The 14,874-nt window shown below is 36.3% G+C and overlaps 1 protein-coding gene across 3 annotated transcripts in view; it reads left to right on the plus strand.

Annotated features, from left to right (window-relative positions):
* Positions 1 to 14,874, plus strand: part of DENND1B (DENN domain containing 1B) — a 149,484-nt gene that overhangs the window by 77,326 nt on the left and 57,284 nt on the right. For 2 of the 3 annotated variants that reach the window (XM_032696453.1, XM_032696455.1), the window contains exons 8-10: positions 2,222 to 2,281; positions 4,043 to 4,096; positions 6,958 to 7,068. In XM_032696453.1, coding sequence (XP_032552344.1) covers positions 2,222 to 2,281; positions 4,043 to 4,096; positions 6,958 to 7,068 — 225 coding nt within the window. The remainder of the gene's footprint in view (positions 1 to 2,221; positions 2,282 to 4,042; positions 4,097 to 6,957; positions 7,069 to 14,874) is intronic. The other variant, XM_032696454.1, reaches the window with a different exon arrangement.

Raw genomic sequence — 14,874 nt, forward strand, 5'->3', positions numbered from 1 at the left:
ATGAAATAGTAGGTAAAGTTGAAACAAAAAGAAACTTATGTTGCTTCCCGTTATTAACTGGTTTGGACAACCTTTTCTTTTTTTTTTTTCTTTTTTTTTTTTTTTTCTTTATGCAGGGTAGAGTTTGTCTCATATTGTTTTCTGAAAGTCAGAGTCATAAAGAAGCAGAAATTTGAATTTTACTCTATGGATGAGAAAGTAAACTGCAGTGGGATCTGACAGTGCTAGAACTACTTCTTTGTGCTTCCAGCTGTTTCATGTAGACAATTTTGGTTTCTCCTGCTGTGCATCAGGAGACACTAACTCAGTTTTATTGCCTCTTATGTCTGAGTAGGTAGATTTGTAGGATTGGACAAAAGTCTGTGTAAGCTGGCTGCTTTCCCATCCTTCTTCCCCTTCTTCTAGTTTTGCTTAATCATGCAAAAATGCTGTAGGAAGAACAGTAGAAGTACACTCTGTTATAGGAAGCTTGCAGCACATCTAGGTGAAAGAATGTGCCCAACCCTACCTTACTTTTGTGTTCTGACTTTCTGGGATGTCGAACAGGGCACTGAATCTATGGCAAGACAATGTTATTGCAGAAACATCAAAAAGTGAACCTGTCATTGTTACAGTTCCTAAAATTTTAAACAGAAATAGCATATGTTTAAATACAGTTGTAGAGCTTGTGTGAAATATAAAGCCCATACAGAGCCTCTGCTGTTTCCAAGGCATTGTGAATGTTCACAACAGTACAGTTACTGCACTTGGCAGTGTGTAAATAGCTGTTTCTTGATGGAACCAGCACAGTTTTCACCAGAACAATACTGGGTTTTGAGGCTGCCGTTGGATTTTTTTTTTTTCCGTTGATAAGTTTTTTTTTTCCTTCTGTTGTCAGTGTAATGTTTCAGTTCCTAGTACCTTTGCCAAAAATACTTCTATATATCAAATGATATTTTTCTGCCATTAATTGCATTATTAAAACCACTTATAATTTGGCAACTCCAAAATGCTTTATAAAATATCCTTCTGAAGTCCTGTGGTTCAGAGGGACATGTAGAAGTTTTAAGATTTCTTCCTTGCATTTCTTGCAAAGTGTTACTCTCAGTGTTGCAGTTCATCTTGCATAGAACTTGCCCACCTCAAAATGAACGTGGTGGTGAATACAACTGGCTACACTGGAAAGACAAATTGCTTGCAGTGAAGTTGATACTTGTTAGTTTTATTTCAATGTTTGTATGGCTTTGGAATTGTTTTTTTTCTCAATTACGCCTTGTTCCCAGTAGCTTGTTACATCAAAGAGTATTGTAATCTTTCTAGCTGAACAACTATTGTCTAACTCAAGCCTCTTACCAGGGACAGTTGAGCAAATATTGTGGGTTCAGATGGGGCAGAGCAGGAAGGAATAGATTATCTGGACTCCTGGTGCTTGTTGGATCTACAGGCATCTTTGTTTTTGTAATGCTTAGTGCTGCAGGGAGCGGGGAAATGGTTATGGCCACTTTTAATTCTAACTCTGTGTGCCTGGTCTTTTGTATTGATGTTTCTTTCTTGGTCCTCATACATTGTAGATAAGCTGGATTGGAACCTTCAGTAATAATAGACTTAAAAAGAGATCATAGTCTGAAAAATAATTGTAGGAATGACATAATGAAGTGGCTTTTCTTTGTACCAGGATCAGTGTAGTTCAAATTTCATGGTGCAGAATCAGGAAGATGCCTCCCTCATTCACTCAGGTGTGCAGCAGGGTAGATTGCAGCAGGGTTTGGATGGCAGCCCCCAGTGGTACTTAGGACTGTATGTGTATTACTATGCATAAATTACATCCCTTATCTGGATACATGGTGTTTTCTAGTAATCCTTGGTTAAGAGGACACCAAAATTCCTTGGTCCAGTTAGGTACCAAGTTGGTTGTAGTAATAAATAGTCTGCAGCTGAATAACAAATAGTCTGCATTTGTTCTAATGAAATCTGAGCTTAAATTTAATTAGGTCGCTTTTCTTTTACCCATAGAGGGCTAGCAAAAGTGATTTTTTTGTTAGTTTGGTTTTTTTGTTTTGTTTTGTTTTGTCAGAAAAGCTAGCTAAGTCTGAATTCAAATATGGGAGAAATAAAAAGAAGAACACTTCTTTTCAGCCAGTATTTTAAACACGGAATTTTACAAGCATTAGAGCCAGCTTTGGCCTTTTTTGCTGAAAAACTAAAAAGTCACTTGTTCAATCTTTCTCTCGTCTTGCATAAGAACCAAGAGATGATTTTTACAAGTGAGCAAGTTTTGAAAAAACAGCCTTGTCTTGTATCGGTGAGTTTAAAAGGCACTGACTGTCTAAAGCCTATTGTAATTAAAGAAATAATTACTTGCTATCGAATATCTCTTGATTTCAGGCTTATTTGTACCTGTCCTTTGGGAAATTCTGCTGCTGTCTTTAGCCTAAAAGAGCAGTCTGGTATTAATGTGCCTTTTCTCTTTAAATCAAACTTCAGAGCTATGTGTGCATTGTAATCCTTGAATTGATGACCAAAACTTGCATTTTCTAGTGTCCTTTTAAGAGAAAACTTTATACAGGACAGCAACTATTAATTTAGTATCTCTTCCAAGGTCATATGTCTTCCTAAGGGAGTTCACAAAGATGTGCAAGGACTCCATACACATTATTTTTGCTGCTTTATGACTCTTAATGACTGCAGTAATGGCCTTTGCTTCCCATGGTTCTGGCTTCCTTTTCTGTTTAATGAGTGAAATATTATTACTTTGTTAATTATAAATAATTACTTCTCTAAGTTATTAACTTCATTACTCAGAAATCTTTTGATAAATATTCTGTGACCTTATTACATATAGGAAATAATTTTCTATTTTCACTATACTTCTGAAGAATATAGGCATTCTATCTGAATATTTCCTTGTTCTTGACTGGAGAAAAAAATCTCAGCTTTTTTTCTCTGTTGATGCAAAACAATAAGCAGTGATATTTATTGTGCAAGTGGTATGATGTTTATGGGATGCTGTTTTAAAGCCAGTTTTTTTCCTTAAATTTTAACTACTGCCAAATGACCTAATTTGTGGGAAAAATTTTCTATTAAATGTATCAAGCTGGTTTAATAAGTCTCCTACATAGACTTAATAGTATTATTAATTTTTTTTTTCTTGAATGCAAGATACATTTCGTATCTTAATATCTTTGTTTTGGTCTATCTTTTTCAAGTTTGACTTGAAAACAAGCTATGTCTTTGTGTTGTTGATTGTAATTTAAAAAAATATACTGTGAAAACAAAGTCTATTAAAAATGTCAAAACTTTATTAAAAACAAATAAAAACCAAATAGTCAATAATTATCATCTTTACTTAGTATGCACTAAGTTTTTTTTCTCCTTCAAGATTTAGAATAACATTCAAAATGCCTTAAAATTACTGAGCTAAATCCATGTCTGATAACTATTAAGAGCATTTGATTAATAAGAGTAATTTACATTACATCTGTTTTTAGTTTAATCCATTTTATATTTACATCCTAGATGGCCTCAAACTAAGATGCATAAAATTGCTAATATATTTCATAAATGGTTGCAGAATCTCAGGCATTTCTATTAGCACATTTTTGATTCAAAGATGTTTGGAAAGAGAAGAGAATGTGTATATCTAGTAATAATATTTCTGTTCTATTCTGATTAATTTTCTCATGTGAATGATTTTTCTTTTCCATTCTAAATTTACATTCTGTCCTTTAACTTTTTTTTTTCCAATTTTTAATTCAATGCTTAAGTTAATCAATGCTACTCTCAGTCTCGTGACAACACTTAAAGCTGGCTTAATTTTAGCATTATTTCAAAACTGCAGCCCAGCATTTTGTTCCCTTAGTTTGTGTGCTGTGTTGAACCAGAGCTTGTCATTTCATGTTGTGGTCTGCTTAAGTCTTTGTCTACTAGTGGTAAGAATGTTATTGGAAAAATGGCTATTTACTTAAACAAATATGGGGTTGGAAATCCTAAATGCTGGGTTTTTAAGAAGAGAATTTTTTTCCTGTGTGCATAAATTATCAATTATTTTTTTTCCATTGATTAGCACTCGTATTTCATTACTCCTGATTTAACTGGATTGCCAACAATCCCTGAAAGCGTAAGTATTCTGTTTTTATTTAACCTCATTCTGGGTTGGGCTGAACTTTTGCTTTTATCAAGAAGAGATTTTTTTTTTCCCCCCCCCAACTGTTTTTAGAAGATGATTGATGTCTATTATTACAACCTTTAGCTGGTAGTTACTGTTGCATTCATTAACTCATTTTAAAGCATTAGCGGGGCATTTTTGACCACTACTATATCCACCCTTTGTTCATAATTACTTGGCTTCTTTGCATTTATTGGGATTAGTTATATAAAATATATTCTACTTCTGCACCTTGTGTTATTTGAATACTTGCCCTTTAAACACTGTATTGCTAAGCTGCAAATTCAGCTATCAAGATATGCAGTCATTTTTTTGTGCAGGAAGGCATTGTTTCAGGCTTTCTGAAAACATGCTGTACCTGCTTACACTTGGATCCTAACCAAGAACCAGGAACAGAGATTTTGTTTGTTTGTTTGTTTTATTTTTTATTTTGTTTTTATTTTCTTTTCTTTACAAAGATTTGCATTCTGTAGATTCTTGGTGGTGCTGGGGGTAGATTGCAAATGTGACATCTCAGAGCACATTCTCTATGACCTGTTCAGCTGGATAGCATCCAATAAAAGAGCTTCGAAACTTTCTGGTTTCCGCTCTTGCCTTTAAATCTGAAATTGAAATATGGATGTAAAGATATGCATTTTTACACTTTGAAATAACAACCCCAGCTGGAGAGGAGCGGGAGGGTGCTGGCAGCAGAGAGATCTGAGGGTACAGTGGTGGGAAGGTGTCTGAGGAGATGGCATGGCCCATGTTGCAGCCCAGAAAACTTGGGAAAGTTGCTGTATAGAGGGATGAAAGAGAGAACCCTTATTGTGTGGGCTCATGGGCAGGACGAGGCTTAGTTTTTAAATGTATGTTTTCATCTGTTTCGCCTTTTGTGTTGAATTCCTCAAAGAGATCTCTTGTTTTAGCTTATTATTTGGGGTTCTAATGGAACATAATTTTGGAGGTTAGAGGGTGTGTTATGGGTTCAACTTGAAGAAAATTTTGAGAAGCATCTGTCTGGGCCTCTGACTGATGGAGGATCTTGGGGTGGTGCCACTGTGAATTTATTTTTCTGATTCTGTGAAAGAAAGGTAAAATAATTTCAAGGTGCTTTTCTGTAATTATTTTTTACTCCATTAGTAAAAGTCTCATTCTTTCAGTATGAATCAAAATAGTATGGAATTACTGGAGAGTTAGAACACACAGGGAGTGAAGAGATGAGGTAATTGGAGTAAATTAGCAATAAAATGAATTTTTTTATTTCTTGTTGTAAGGTTCACATGTTTCAGGGACAGTAACTTTTCAGATGGTAACAGAAGGATAACTGTGACTGTCTCTCGAAGATATATTGGTCTGTACAAGATTGCAAACTGTTTTTTTACTGCAGCTTTTGCAGCAGAGAATCAGCACACCGTTATCAACTGCAATGTGAGAGGGTGTCCAAGGTACATGGGACTCAAATTCTCATGGTACATCTGCCTCTGACAATCACTTAAAAGTAGCACTTGAAAGACCAGAGTTTTTTTCTAAATGAAGTGTTTGTAGCCTTAAAGCTCTGGGTTTTCTCTCTTCCAAAATTCTCTGTAGCATGGACCAATAATAACTCTAATACTCCATGTGTTCAAATTAATAATGCATTTCTGAATTTACATGAAATTGGATTGTCCATTGGATCTTTCTTTATCTTTTCAGTATCTTTTTTTTAATTTAAGATTGCAATATGTCCAAAAAGGAAGTCTCTGAAGCTTTTACTGTTTGTCTTGCCCTGGCTGTTTTTTCAGGTCTGCATGACCTTGCTGCTGTGTGCTGACCACATCCAGAATGGACTGTTAGTCTACAGTTCCACTGTTGATGTCTGTCCTTGTGCTGGGGCCTATCCTTGATAGACCTCCTACATGAATGTTCAGTAATGTTGTTGCCCCTGAGAAGAGATGAATAATTGTTCTGGTACCAGATATGATAATGAATATGTGAAATTAAATATTTTGCATATTGAGGGGTGTATTAGTGTGTTTTCATACATGTTTAGTGTTTACAAAAATATGCTGCTTTCCCAGGCATTTTTGCTGGTAGCTGTTTTAGCTTTAGCTTACTCAGAGTTTGTATGTCTCTGGCACTGTGCCCTGCAGAAATCCTGTTAAGTTCAGCTGGAACAGAGAGATCCCCCTCCAACTTTTTCTCTTTTTCTCCCCCTTTTCTGTTGTCTGAACTATAAATGGGAGGTGCTGGCGACTTTGCTTTTTATTAAACCCCACAGTGGGGTTCTTATCAGGGGTGAAAAGAGTGGCTCCAGTACCTGCCACCAATTCTGGATGTTTGATGTCCTGGCACATACAGCTCAAGCAAAAGCTTGGTGTTTTTCAACAATCTGTTTTGGGGTGCTTGAAATGGAATAAAATGTGTTGGCTTTGGGAGAGGCTGGCAAAAGTAGCAATTTTATTAATGTAGCTATGACAGAACAGTTAGCACAGTGGTAGAAGGTGTGTTCCTGGGTCAGAAGTAATGGTCACCTTAAAGCATATGGTGCTATTGATACAATCCCAATTTAATATTTTTTCAAAGTTGAAAAAACAAAAGGGCAGATCTAAGTCACAAGCATAACGAAGTGAGCAAAATGTTAATAACTTACACGACAGTTAGTTTTTCATTGGCTTTAAAACCCAATTAATTATTTTTAAAGCATAAAAATCTTAATGCAAAGAGATCTGTTTTAGCTTGTTTTTTTTCCCCCCCACCTACTAATTGGACAGAAATTTTCACAAGTAATATATAAAATGTTCCACTTAGCTACTACTGTTGCTATATTGTAAACATTTTATTTATTTAAACAGAGAAACCTCACTGAATATTTTGTTGCTGTGGATGTGAACAACATGCTGCAACTTTATGCCAGTATGTTGCATGAGAGAAGAATCATTATTACCTCAAGCAAACTAAGCACTGTAAGTACTTCACACATCTCCTTTCAAGTAGGATATATTGAACATTTCAAAAAATGACCTGCAGACCTTTGTGGTTTTAGATATGTTCCACTTATAAGACAATATCTACATACTCTTCTAATATATGGTTTTAGTCTGGCTCTTGAAGTACAAAAGTCTGATTTATATAAGACCTACTCAGATGCATTAAGTCAGGTTAATTATTTTTCTTTTTAGGAGATGAGAGTTCTTTAACTCTCCTGAGTTCATTTCTGTGCCTTCTAACCTAAAAAGAATTCTTAAGGGCTATTATAAGATCTTTATTATTCACTTGTGGCTTATTCCATTGGAGCTACTTGAAAGAAATCAAGGGTCCATAATAATAGCTGCTATCCTAACCTGGTAATAGGTAGATTCATCTTTGTTACAGTGGTTTGGGAGTGCACATTGTAATGTCTCTGATTTGAAGCAGCTCTTCGGACTGTCAATAACGTACAACTCAAAATAGCAGTTTTTTAATTAAAGGTTTTAGTCTACTGCCCACATTAAATTTTTCTTTCTCTTATGCCTGCTTAAAATGCTTAATAAAAGAATGTTGTGTTTTGTTTTGTAAGTATACCTAAATATTCAGATGTAATTTTGTTTTACTCTTCACAGAATCTTATAGGCTTTTAAAATACCCTATTTTGCATCCGTACAGGACTGTCACTTTATAACCAATGTTAATCATAGAGCACAATCCTTATGAAGAATCTTTAGCCTATTAAGCTCAGTTACCTTAATTTTTTTTTTCAATAGTACTGCCTAAAACATTGTGTTTAATATGCTTTCTGTGGTGGAAAATACTCTTTATATTTCTGAACACTGTGGTGGAAAATACTCTTTATATTTCTGAACACTGCTATTTGTACTCCCAAATAAATGAACATGTGGTTACAAGGTTGGATACAGCACTAAAAGTTACTAGTTTCAAAGACTTGCAGGTGCCAATTTCCAATACATACATATGCATGTAAGGAATGAGAATTTTTGGATTCTAAATAGAGGATACAACTCCTTTAAATTTTTTTGAGTCTAAAGTAAATTGAAGATAAACAAGATTCATAAAAGTCTGACAGGTTTTACAATCCTAGTAGGTAGTAGCAGTTATCTAAATGCAAATGTTGGATCATACAAGTAGAGGCCACGTGAACAACTGAAAACAAGAAAAACAGTAAATGAATTTAGGCAATCTTCAAATTAGTAGTCTGTGATATACTTTTTAACCACCAAAGATTTTACTTCATCTTAGGAAATATCCATAATCTATTACAGGGTTTTTCTCTTCTCCCCTTCCTGAAATGGCTAGGGGAAGAGTTGAGCATTACAACACAGTAATAAGACTGCCTGAATGGGCAGATAGAATTTGAAGAGAAAGCCCTTTTAAAGAACCTGTCTTAGTAGAAGCTCACATGATGTAGCAAAAGTGTGGAGTCAGATTTTTTTTTTTTCCCCCCGGTGTGCCGGTCTGGAACACAGCTTGCCATATTTAAGGAAAAAAAAAGGTAGAAAAAGAAAAGAAATACACCATTAAATAAGCTTATCTCCAATGATGCCCCAGTCAGACCTCTTTTGCTGCTCCAGTAGAGAGGAGATAGGAATCATGATGGCAGCTCTGTGCCTGTGGAAGATTCATTTTGCAGGTGGACACGTGTCCATCTGCTTAACACGATTTAGAATCGTACTCTCAGCCTACACTTGGATCGATTTGAGACTTGTATTTTTTTAGACTGAACATCTCAGCTGGTCTCTATTGCTGTGATATGACAAGAGAAGATGAGGTATCAGAGTTAGTCTGCACTGATCTCTACCACTTTTTTTATATGTTCAAATTCCAGGCTCTTTGGAAGTCACTACAGAACAACAGATATAATATCCTGGTTGTGAGAAACCTTCACTTTATAAACAATTCAGCTGTTTATTCCAAAACTTTTAATGAATTAATAGTCATCTTGCTGGTGTCGTCACTTGAAAATAATTTATATCGCTTTCCAGACATTTGTAGTGGCATTTGGATGTCCTGGAGAGTGTCCCCAGGTTGTAAATGTAAACAGATTGCAGATCAAATTCAAAAACCCACTTTCTTCTGGTTATTTTTTCAGTCTACTAGCATTACTTAAGTCATAGCTAAACAAAATTACTGCCACATCATGTTGTATCCACTTCTGATATAGGATAGGGTTAATTTTCACTTGCACTAGTGAGTTATGATAAAACAAACAAAAAAAACCTGGCTTTGATTCAGAGAACTGCTACCTGCTCATCTCTTTCATAAGCAGAACAGGACTGATGTGTGACTTGCTTCCTTACAGAGCAGTGTAGTTTAAAAGTTAGTTAAATGCTTTTCAGTTTCACCTATAGGAATTTAATTGAATTGCCAAGAATGATTAAATGTGGTTTGGCATAAGTTATTTCTTCTTTAAAATATGGATTACTTAATGTAATACAATAAGCAAATGGAGTATATCTGGACATTGGCCTTTACGAGCTTTGTGCTGTTTTATTATTCCATACAAAACACAGCAGACTGGTACTTTGTGTTGCAAAGGTCATGTTTTAATATTCTGAAACTACAGCTTGATACTTGAAAAGATTGTTTGTTCAAGAATAGTGCTATCAAGTACAACTTTCTGTTAAGGGAGTTGTGGCTTATCTTTGGGGTTAAGTGAATATCAAGTGTTTATGTCAGTTCATGAAGACTGGGTTGTGATGTCACCTTCGAGTTATCAGCTCTGTTTCGGTTCACTATCTCAGGGCAGTGACTGATAACAAAAGGCATAATTCAAGGCCTTGCTCACTTTCTCCTTGCCCTTCTTGTGGGGACCAGGAATGGAAAACTGCACTTATGTACAGGAATTCTTTGTCTAGCATTTCTGCCCTATATACTTTCATTATACTCGAGTGAAGGATCAGTCCGCTTATGGAAGAAAAGGGGGGGAAATGATGCTATATTTAAAAATGTTTACTTTGGAGGAAAAAAAGGAAAGAGAAAAGTCTGTTGCCTATTTTAAGTGGCTAACTAGTGTTTTTTAATTAAAAAAAAAAAAAGTACTGCCTTATCTTGAGAGTGTGTTTTGGCTTATATTTTATTTCAACCAAGCAGGCTTTGTTTTTTGGGCATCATCAGGTTTTTGCAGTTGCTGTGTATTCTTTGCATCTTCCTTTAAATTGATTTTCTGTGGTTTTATCCTCTTTAAAACTCCTTTGGTGGAGATATTCGTCTGCTAGCCCTTCCAGTTACTACCAAGATATAAGTGGAAACTTCCCACTACTCCTTTCTGTTATAGCTTCTGGGTCATTATTTGCCCTAACTGTTGATTCTTTTATTAGCTTGACTTTCCAACCACCTTAATAATGTGATTATCACCAACCTCACAGCTTGCTTCAGGCTTAGCGTTTAGAGTGAGATGGATTCAGCTAGCCTGAGGATTATGCTCTATAAGATCTGTTTGTAGCAAAAATTACCATTTCTGTCTTTTGAACAGTAAGCTATGAAAGAGAAACAAATTATATGGTTTTGGATTAAGTGAAAGGATGAATGAAACAAAGGGATTGATCTATTCACAGAGGTGGTGGTTTTATTTCACTTTAGCAGTGAAAAAGGAAGACCTTACTTGAATGTCATGCTGTATGTTCTTGCACAGCACTGTTTTCTCACACGTTACTGCATCTGCATGTATTCTTATTAGTTGCATGGAACTGTATGAGTTTCAGTATAAATAATTTTTTAATTCAGTCTTTCTATAAATTATTAAAGTGCTGGGGTTGGCTCTTTACAGGAAGGCTGAACTACAGCATTGATTTTATGCGTGCTGGAGGCAGGCTCTAGATGTTTCGGCCCCCAGTGCACCTGCTGTGGTAGTCTACCAGAACATCATACCACACTCTCATGTATTCAAAGCAAAGGAATAAATCATGATTTTACAACAGTGCATCAGTTGACTTATTGCTGTTTTGTGACCGGAGGTAGGAAGGATTGCTGTTTAAAGCCATGTCATCGGTTCTCAAGTCACTCAAGCATGAAAGCTTGTCATATGCCTCTGTAATTGTACCTCACCAGTCTCTCCCTAACTAGTCAGCTGGGGCTGTGTGTTTCGTCTCAAACACCCGGCTGGCCAGTGTCTGACAGGAGCTTTCTCATCATTCTGTCAGTAATATGCTAACTAGATTGTATCTTCTGCGGCCTACACTGGCAGGTGGAAAGGATGCTACACTTTAAAGCAAATGTCTGAATGTTTTCTCCACTTTGACCAGTATTTGTTTCAGGTAATACAAACCTGACGTGTCTGAGAGCATGGTGGTTACAAGTTCTGCATCGCGCTGGCTGTAGGTTTCTTTAGCGAGCCCTACAAAACCAGTCAGATATGTCAATAAAAGATACAGGGTTTGTTTTGTTTTGGTTTGTTTATTTATTTATTTATTTATTTATTGTGGTAAAGGAGCATTGAATGTCAAGTGACACACAAACATACATTTGTGGAATCACTTTTACTGTTGCTTACATACAAAGAGAGCTTTCTGCAGTTGCCCTCAGTTGCCACAGTGAGTTGGACTGAGTGTTGGTTTGTTTTCCTTGCCTCGTTAGTCTTGTTCAGGTCACACTGTCCATTGTTTCTCAGGCACTGGGTGGACACAGAGGCTCCCTGGAGAATGTAATACCAGCTGCTAGAGAATGGAAAACACCTCTTACTCCAAACACATTGACTTTGTGAATCACCTCTGTCCTTCTGCATCTGAAATCACTGGGGTGTGGTGTTGGAGCACAGTGTATGTTAGTGTACAGCCTGGAAAGACAGAAAAGCTCCTCTTTTGTGTTTCTGAAATCAAAGCTAGCTATTTATGGAGTTAGTTCTCTGGTGCAAACTAAGGGTCCAAGACAGTGGAACAACTGACTTCATACAGAATTTCCATGTTGGAGTAAATAGTGGCATTGGGAGCTGTCATAGAACTTAGTGATGTCCTCACATTGCCTTATGCTAGGGTGGTGCTCCCAGTTCTGATTAAATGGACTATAGCATCTGATTTATGCTTAATCTTTGTGCATTGCAGTGCAGTCACCCTCTAGAAAAGCATTTGTGAAGTGTATGGCAGATCCACTGTAAATAGTACTGTTCCATTGTAAATAATACCATTCCAATAAATAAAAAAATTATAGATTTAAAATTTAATTTATATCTCAAATTCATGTGACTTGGAAATGTTCGAGAACTAAATTTAGTTCTTAGAAATCAAGAAATGGATGGGAATTTATCATTAACTTGGAAGGCAGAATGGATATTCTGATGAAACTGTGCTCCCAGAAGCATAATTAGAATTAATTTTGTAATATAACCTCAACTAGATCATTTAGTCTGGAAGTAAATGAAGAGTGGCATTTAATAATTTTGTATAGTTCAGGTGTAAGCATGCTAAGATGAACTGTGCAGAGGTGTGTGTTGTAGATGCAGTTAAGGTCCCATTGGGACACCCACAGGGAGCATATTTCCAACAGTGAAGCTGCAGGATGTCAATATGGAGCAAAATGTTGTTAGGATATACATCCAGATCTGGAAAGCTCTCTGTCTTGAAGTTTAGACTAGTTTTCCCGTTGCCCCAGCATATCAGAATAAATAACTGTTGAAAGAATTTGTGAAAAGAAGTTGAAATGTGTGGTTTAAAATTCTTTTTGCTTTAATGTGGGGAGAAACCCAATAAAAAATTGCAGATTACTGTTACCTGCCATCTATGTGAAACATGAAGAACTTTACCGTGGGGTTTTAAAAAAAAAAAAAATCCCAAACTCCAAACAGAACCCCAAAAATCCACACTGTAGAAGAAAAGCACATAGACAGAAAGACAGATATACAAATTCATTTCAAAATTTAACTTTTCACTTATTAGCATTTTCAGGAAAAAGAAAACTCCAAGATTGAGTTGCATCTTTTTCCAGTTCATAGGACCTTTGACAGTTCAGAAGCTGAATAAAATGCTGTGTAGAGGCAGGTGGGCACTGCTGTGGGCACGCGCAATCTAAGAGAAGCCTTTAAGTACTGAGTCCTTTGTGGTTGGGCTGTATGAGAACTGAAGGGAAAGAGTCCATATTTTCTTGAGCAGAACTGTCTCACCCTCTACAAGAAGTACCACTGAAGTAATTTGGTGGTCTTCTGAAGCAAAAGAAGTGAAGAATTGCTGAAGGGTGTATGAGTGTAATATCAGCTTTCCTTCTGGTGTTGCTGGTATGGCAAAATTTGCCCTTTTTACAGTTGCTACTGCTTTATCACTCTTTTTTTCCAAAATTCACCCGTGACAAGATGAACTATAATATAGTCACTAGTTATGTGTACTCCTGCTCTCACAGTAAGTTGTCTGTCACCTATTCACAAGGAAGTTGTTCCATACTGCTTCCTAATTAGTGTATGGCAGAAGGACATGCAGTGGAGTTACTCTGGGGGAGGAAATGTTAATAAAAATTATTTTCCTGGGAAGTCTCGTTTCAGAGGTGAGAAATGTTTGAAGAACTCCAGTGGCTCTTCCTCAGTGGAGGTAGGTCATAAAATAAAGGACGAAGGAAAGGAGGCATGAGGAGACGGTCAGGAGAAGGGACACAAAGATGCATGTTTATGGTGCTGTGTGTTTTTGTGAAAGAGGAAGAGATAATGGAGTTAGGGAAGAAATGAGTGTCAAAATGAGAATAAACAAATTACCAAGAACGTACAGAGATGAAATGAGGAAATATGAGGAAACTCCAATTATTGAACAGATGATACAAAGAAACAGTTAATTATAGGATACATGAATACCAGAAGAGACATATTAGTGAACCTAATCTGTAATGTGTTGGGGATAAAAACTGATGATTAACTTCCAGAAGTTTTATTTTAAACCTATGAAAAATTGGTTTTCATACCGTTGTGGTATGAAAATGTTGAGTAATTGAATGAGATTATGTGGCTTTTCTGTGCACCCATACCTAGTTTGTTATATACATAACTGATTATCTGTAAAAGTGCCTGTAGGTCCCTGGTGTAGGCACAGTATGCCAGAGGTATTCCTTGTTGAGTGCTCACCTGTCTACTACCACTTCAGTTTTATTTTCTGCTCAGCTTCTGTTATCGGGAAACATGTCACTCCTGGAGCCATAGGCAAGGAACAAGCCGTGTCTGCAGTCCTTTCTTTTCCCTTCCAAACTAATGCACAAGAATGATGCCATAATGCTGCTTTGTGAATCAAGAATAGCAAAAAAAGAATGAAGTTGATTGTACATGAAGTGCTGTCAAATTCATGAGTAACACTCATGTCTTCCCTTTCCTTCCCCCTGAAAGAACGATGAAAGGAAGTGAATAATACAAAAAAAACCCCACAAACCCAAAAAACAGCAATTCCAGGAGAAAATAAGTTTTTATATGTTTTTTCTTTTACATCTTTAATTTTCGTAGTGGAAAAAGTTAAAGTTTTCCTCTGTGAGCTGGAAATAAGTTTCCCTTCCTCTCTCTCCCTTCTGTGAGAGAGGAGAGCTGGGGGTCTCATTTTGCCAACAGGAGGAAAATGCATTATAGCTCATTTAAGGCTCTCCCTCTTTATGTTCTTCAAGATTATGGGAATGGCAGATGGAAAACGATTAGCTAGGAGCAAAATTAAAGAAATGCATAGAAGTGGCTTTGCATATCATGGCTTGGACAGTATATGCTGTTCTCTTTCATTGCTAAATTTTTTTTCCTCAGTGATTTCTCACCAATGCCAGCAGAATGGACTAAATTTATTATTTAGTCCAACTGTTTAATCTTTAGAGCTGGGAAGAGATTTATGCTT

Source organism: Chiroxiphia lanceolata, chromosome 9, assembly GCF_009829145.1.
Source record: "Chiroxiphia lanceolata isolate bChiLan1 chromosome 9, bChiLan1.pri, whole genome shotgun sequence".
In the NCBI taxonomy this organism is placed as follows: Eukaryota; Metazoa; Chordata; class Aves; order Passeriformes; family Pipridae; genus Chiroxiphia; species Chiroxiphia lanceolata.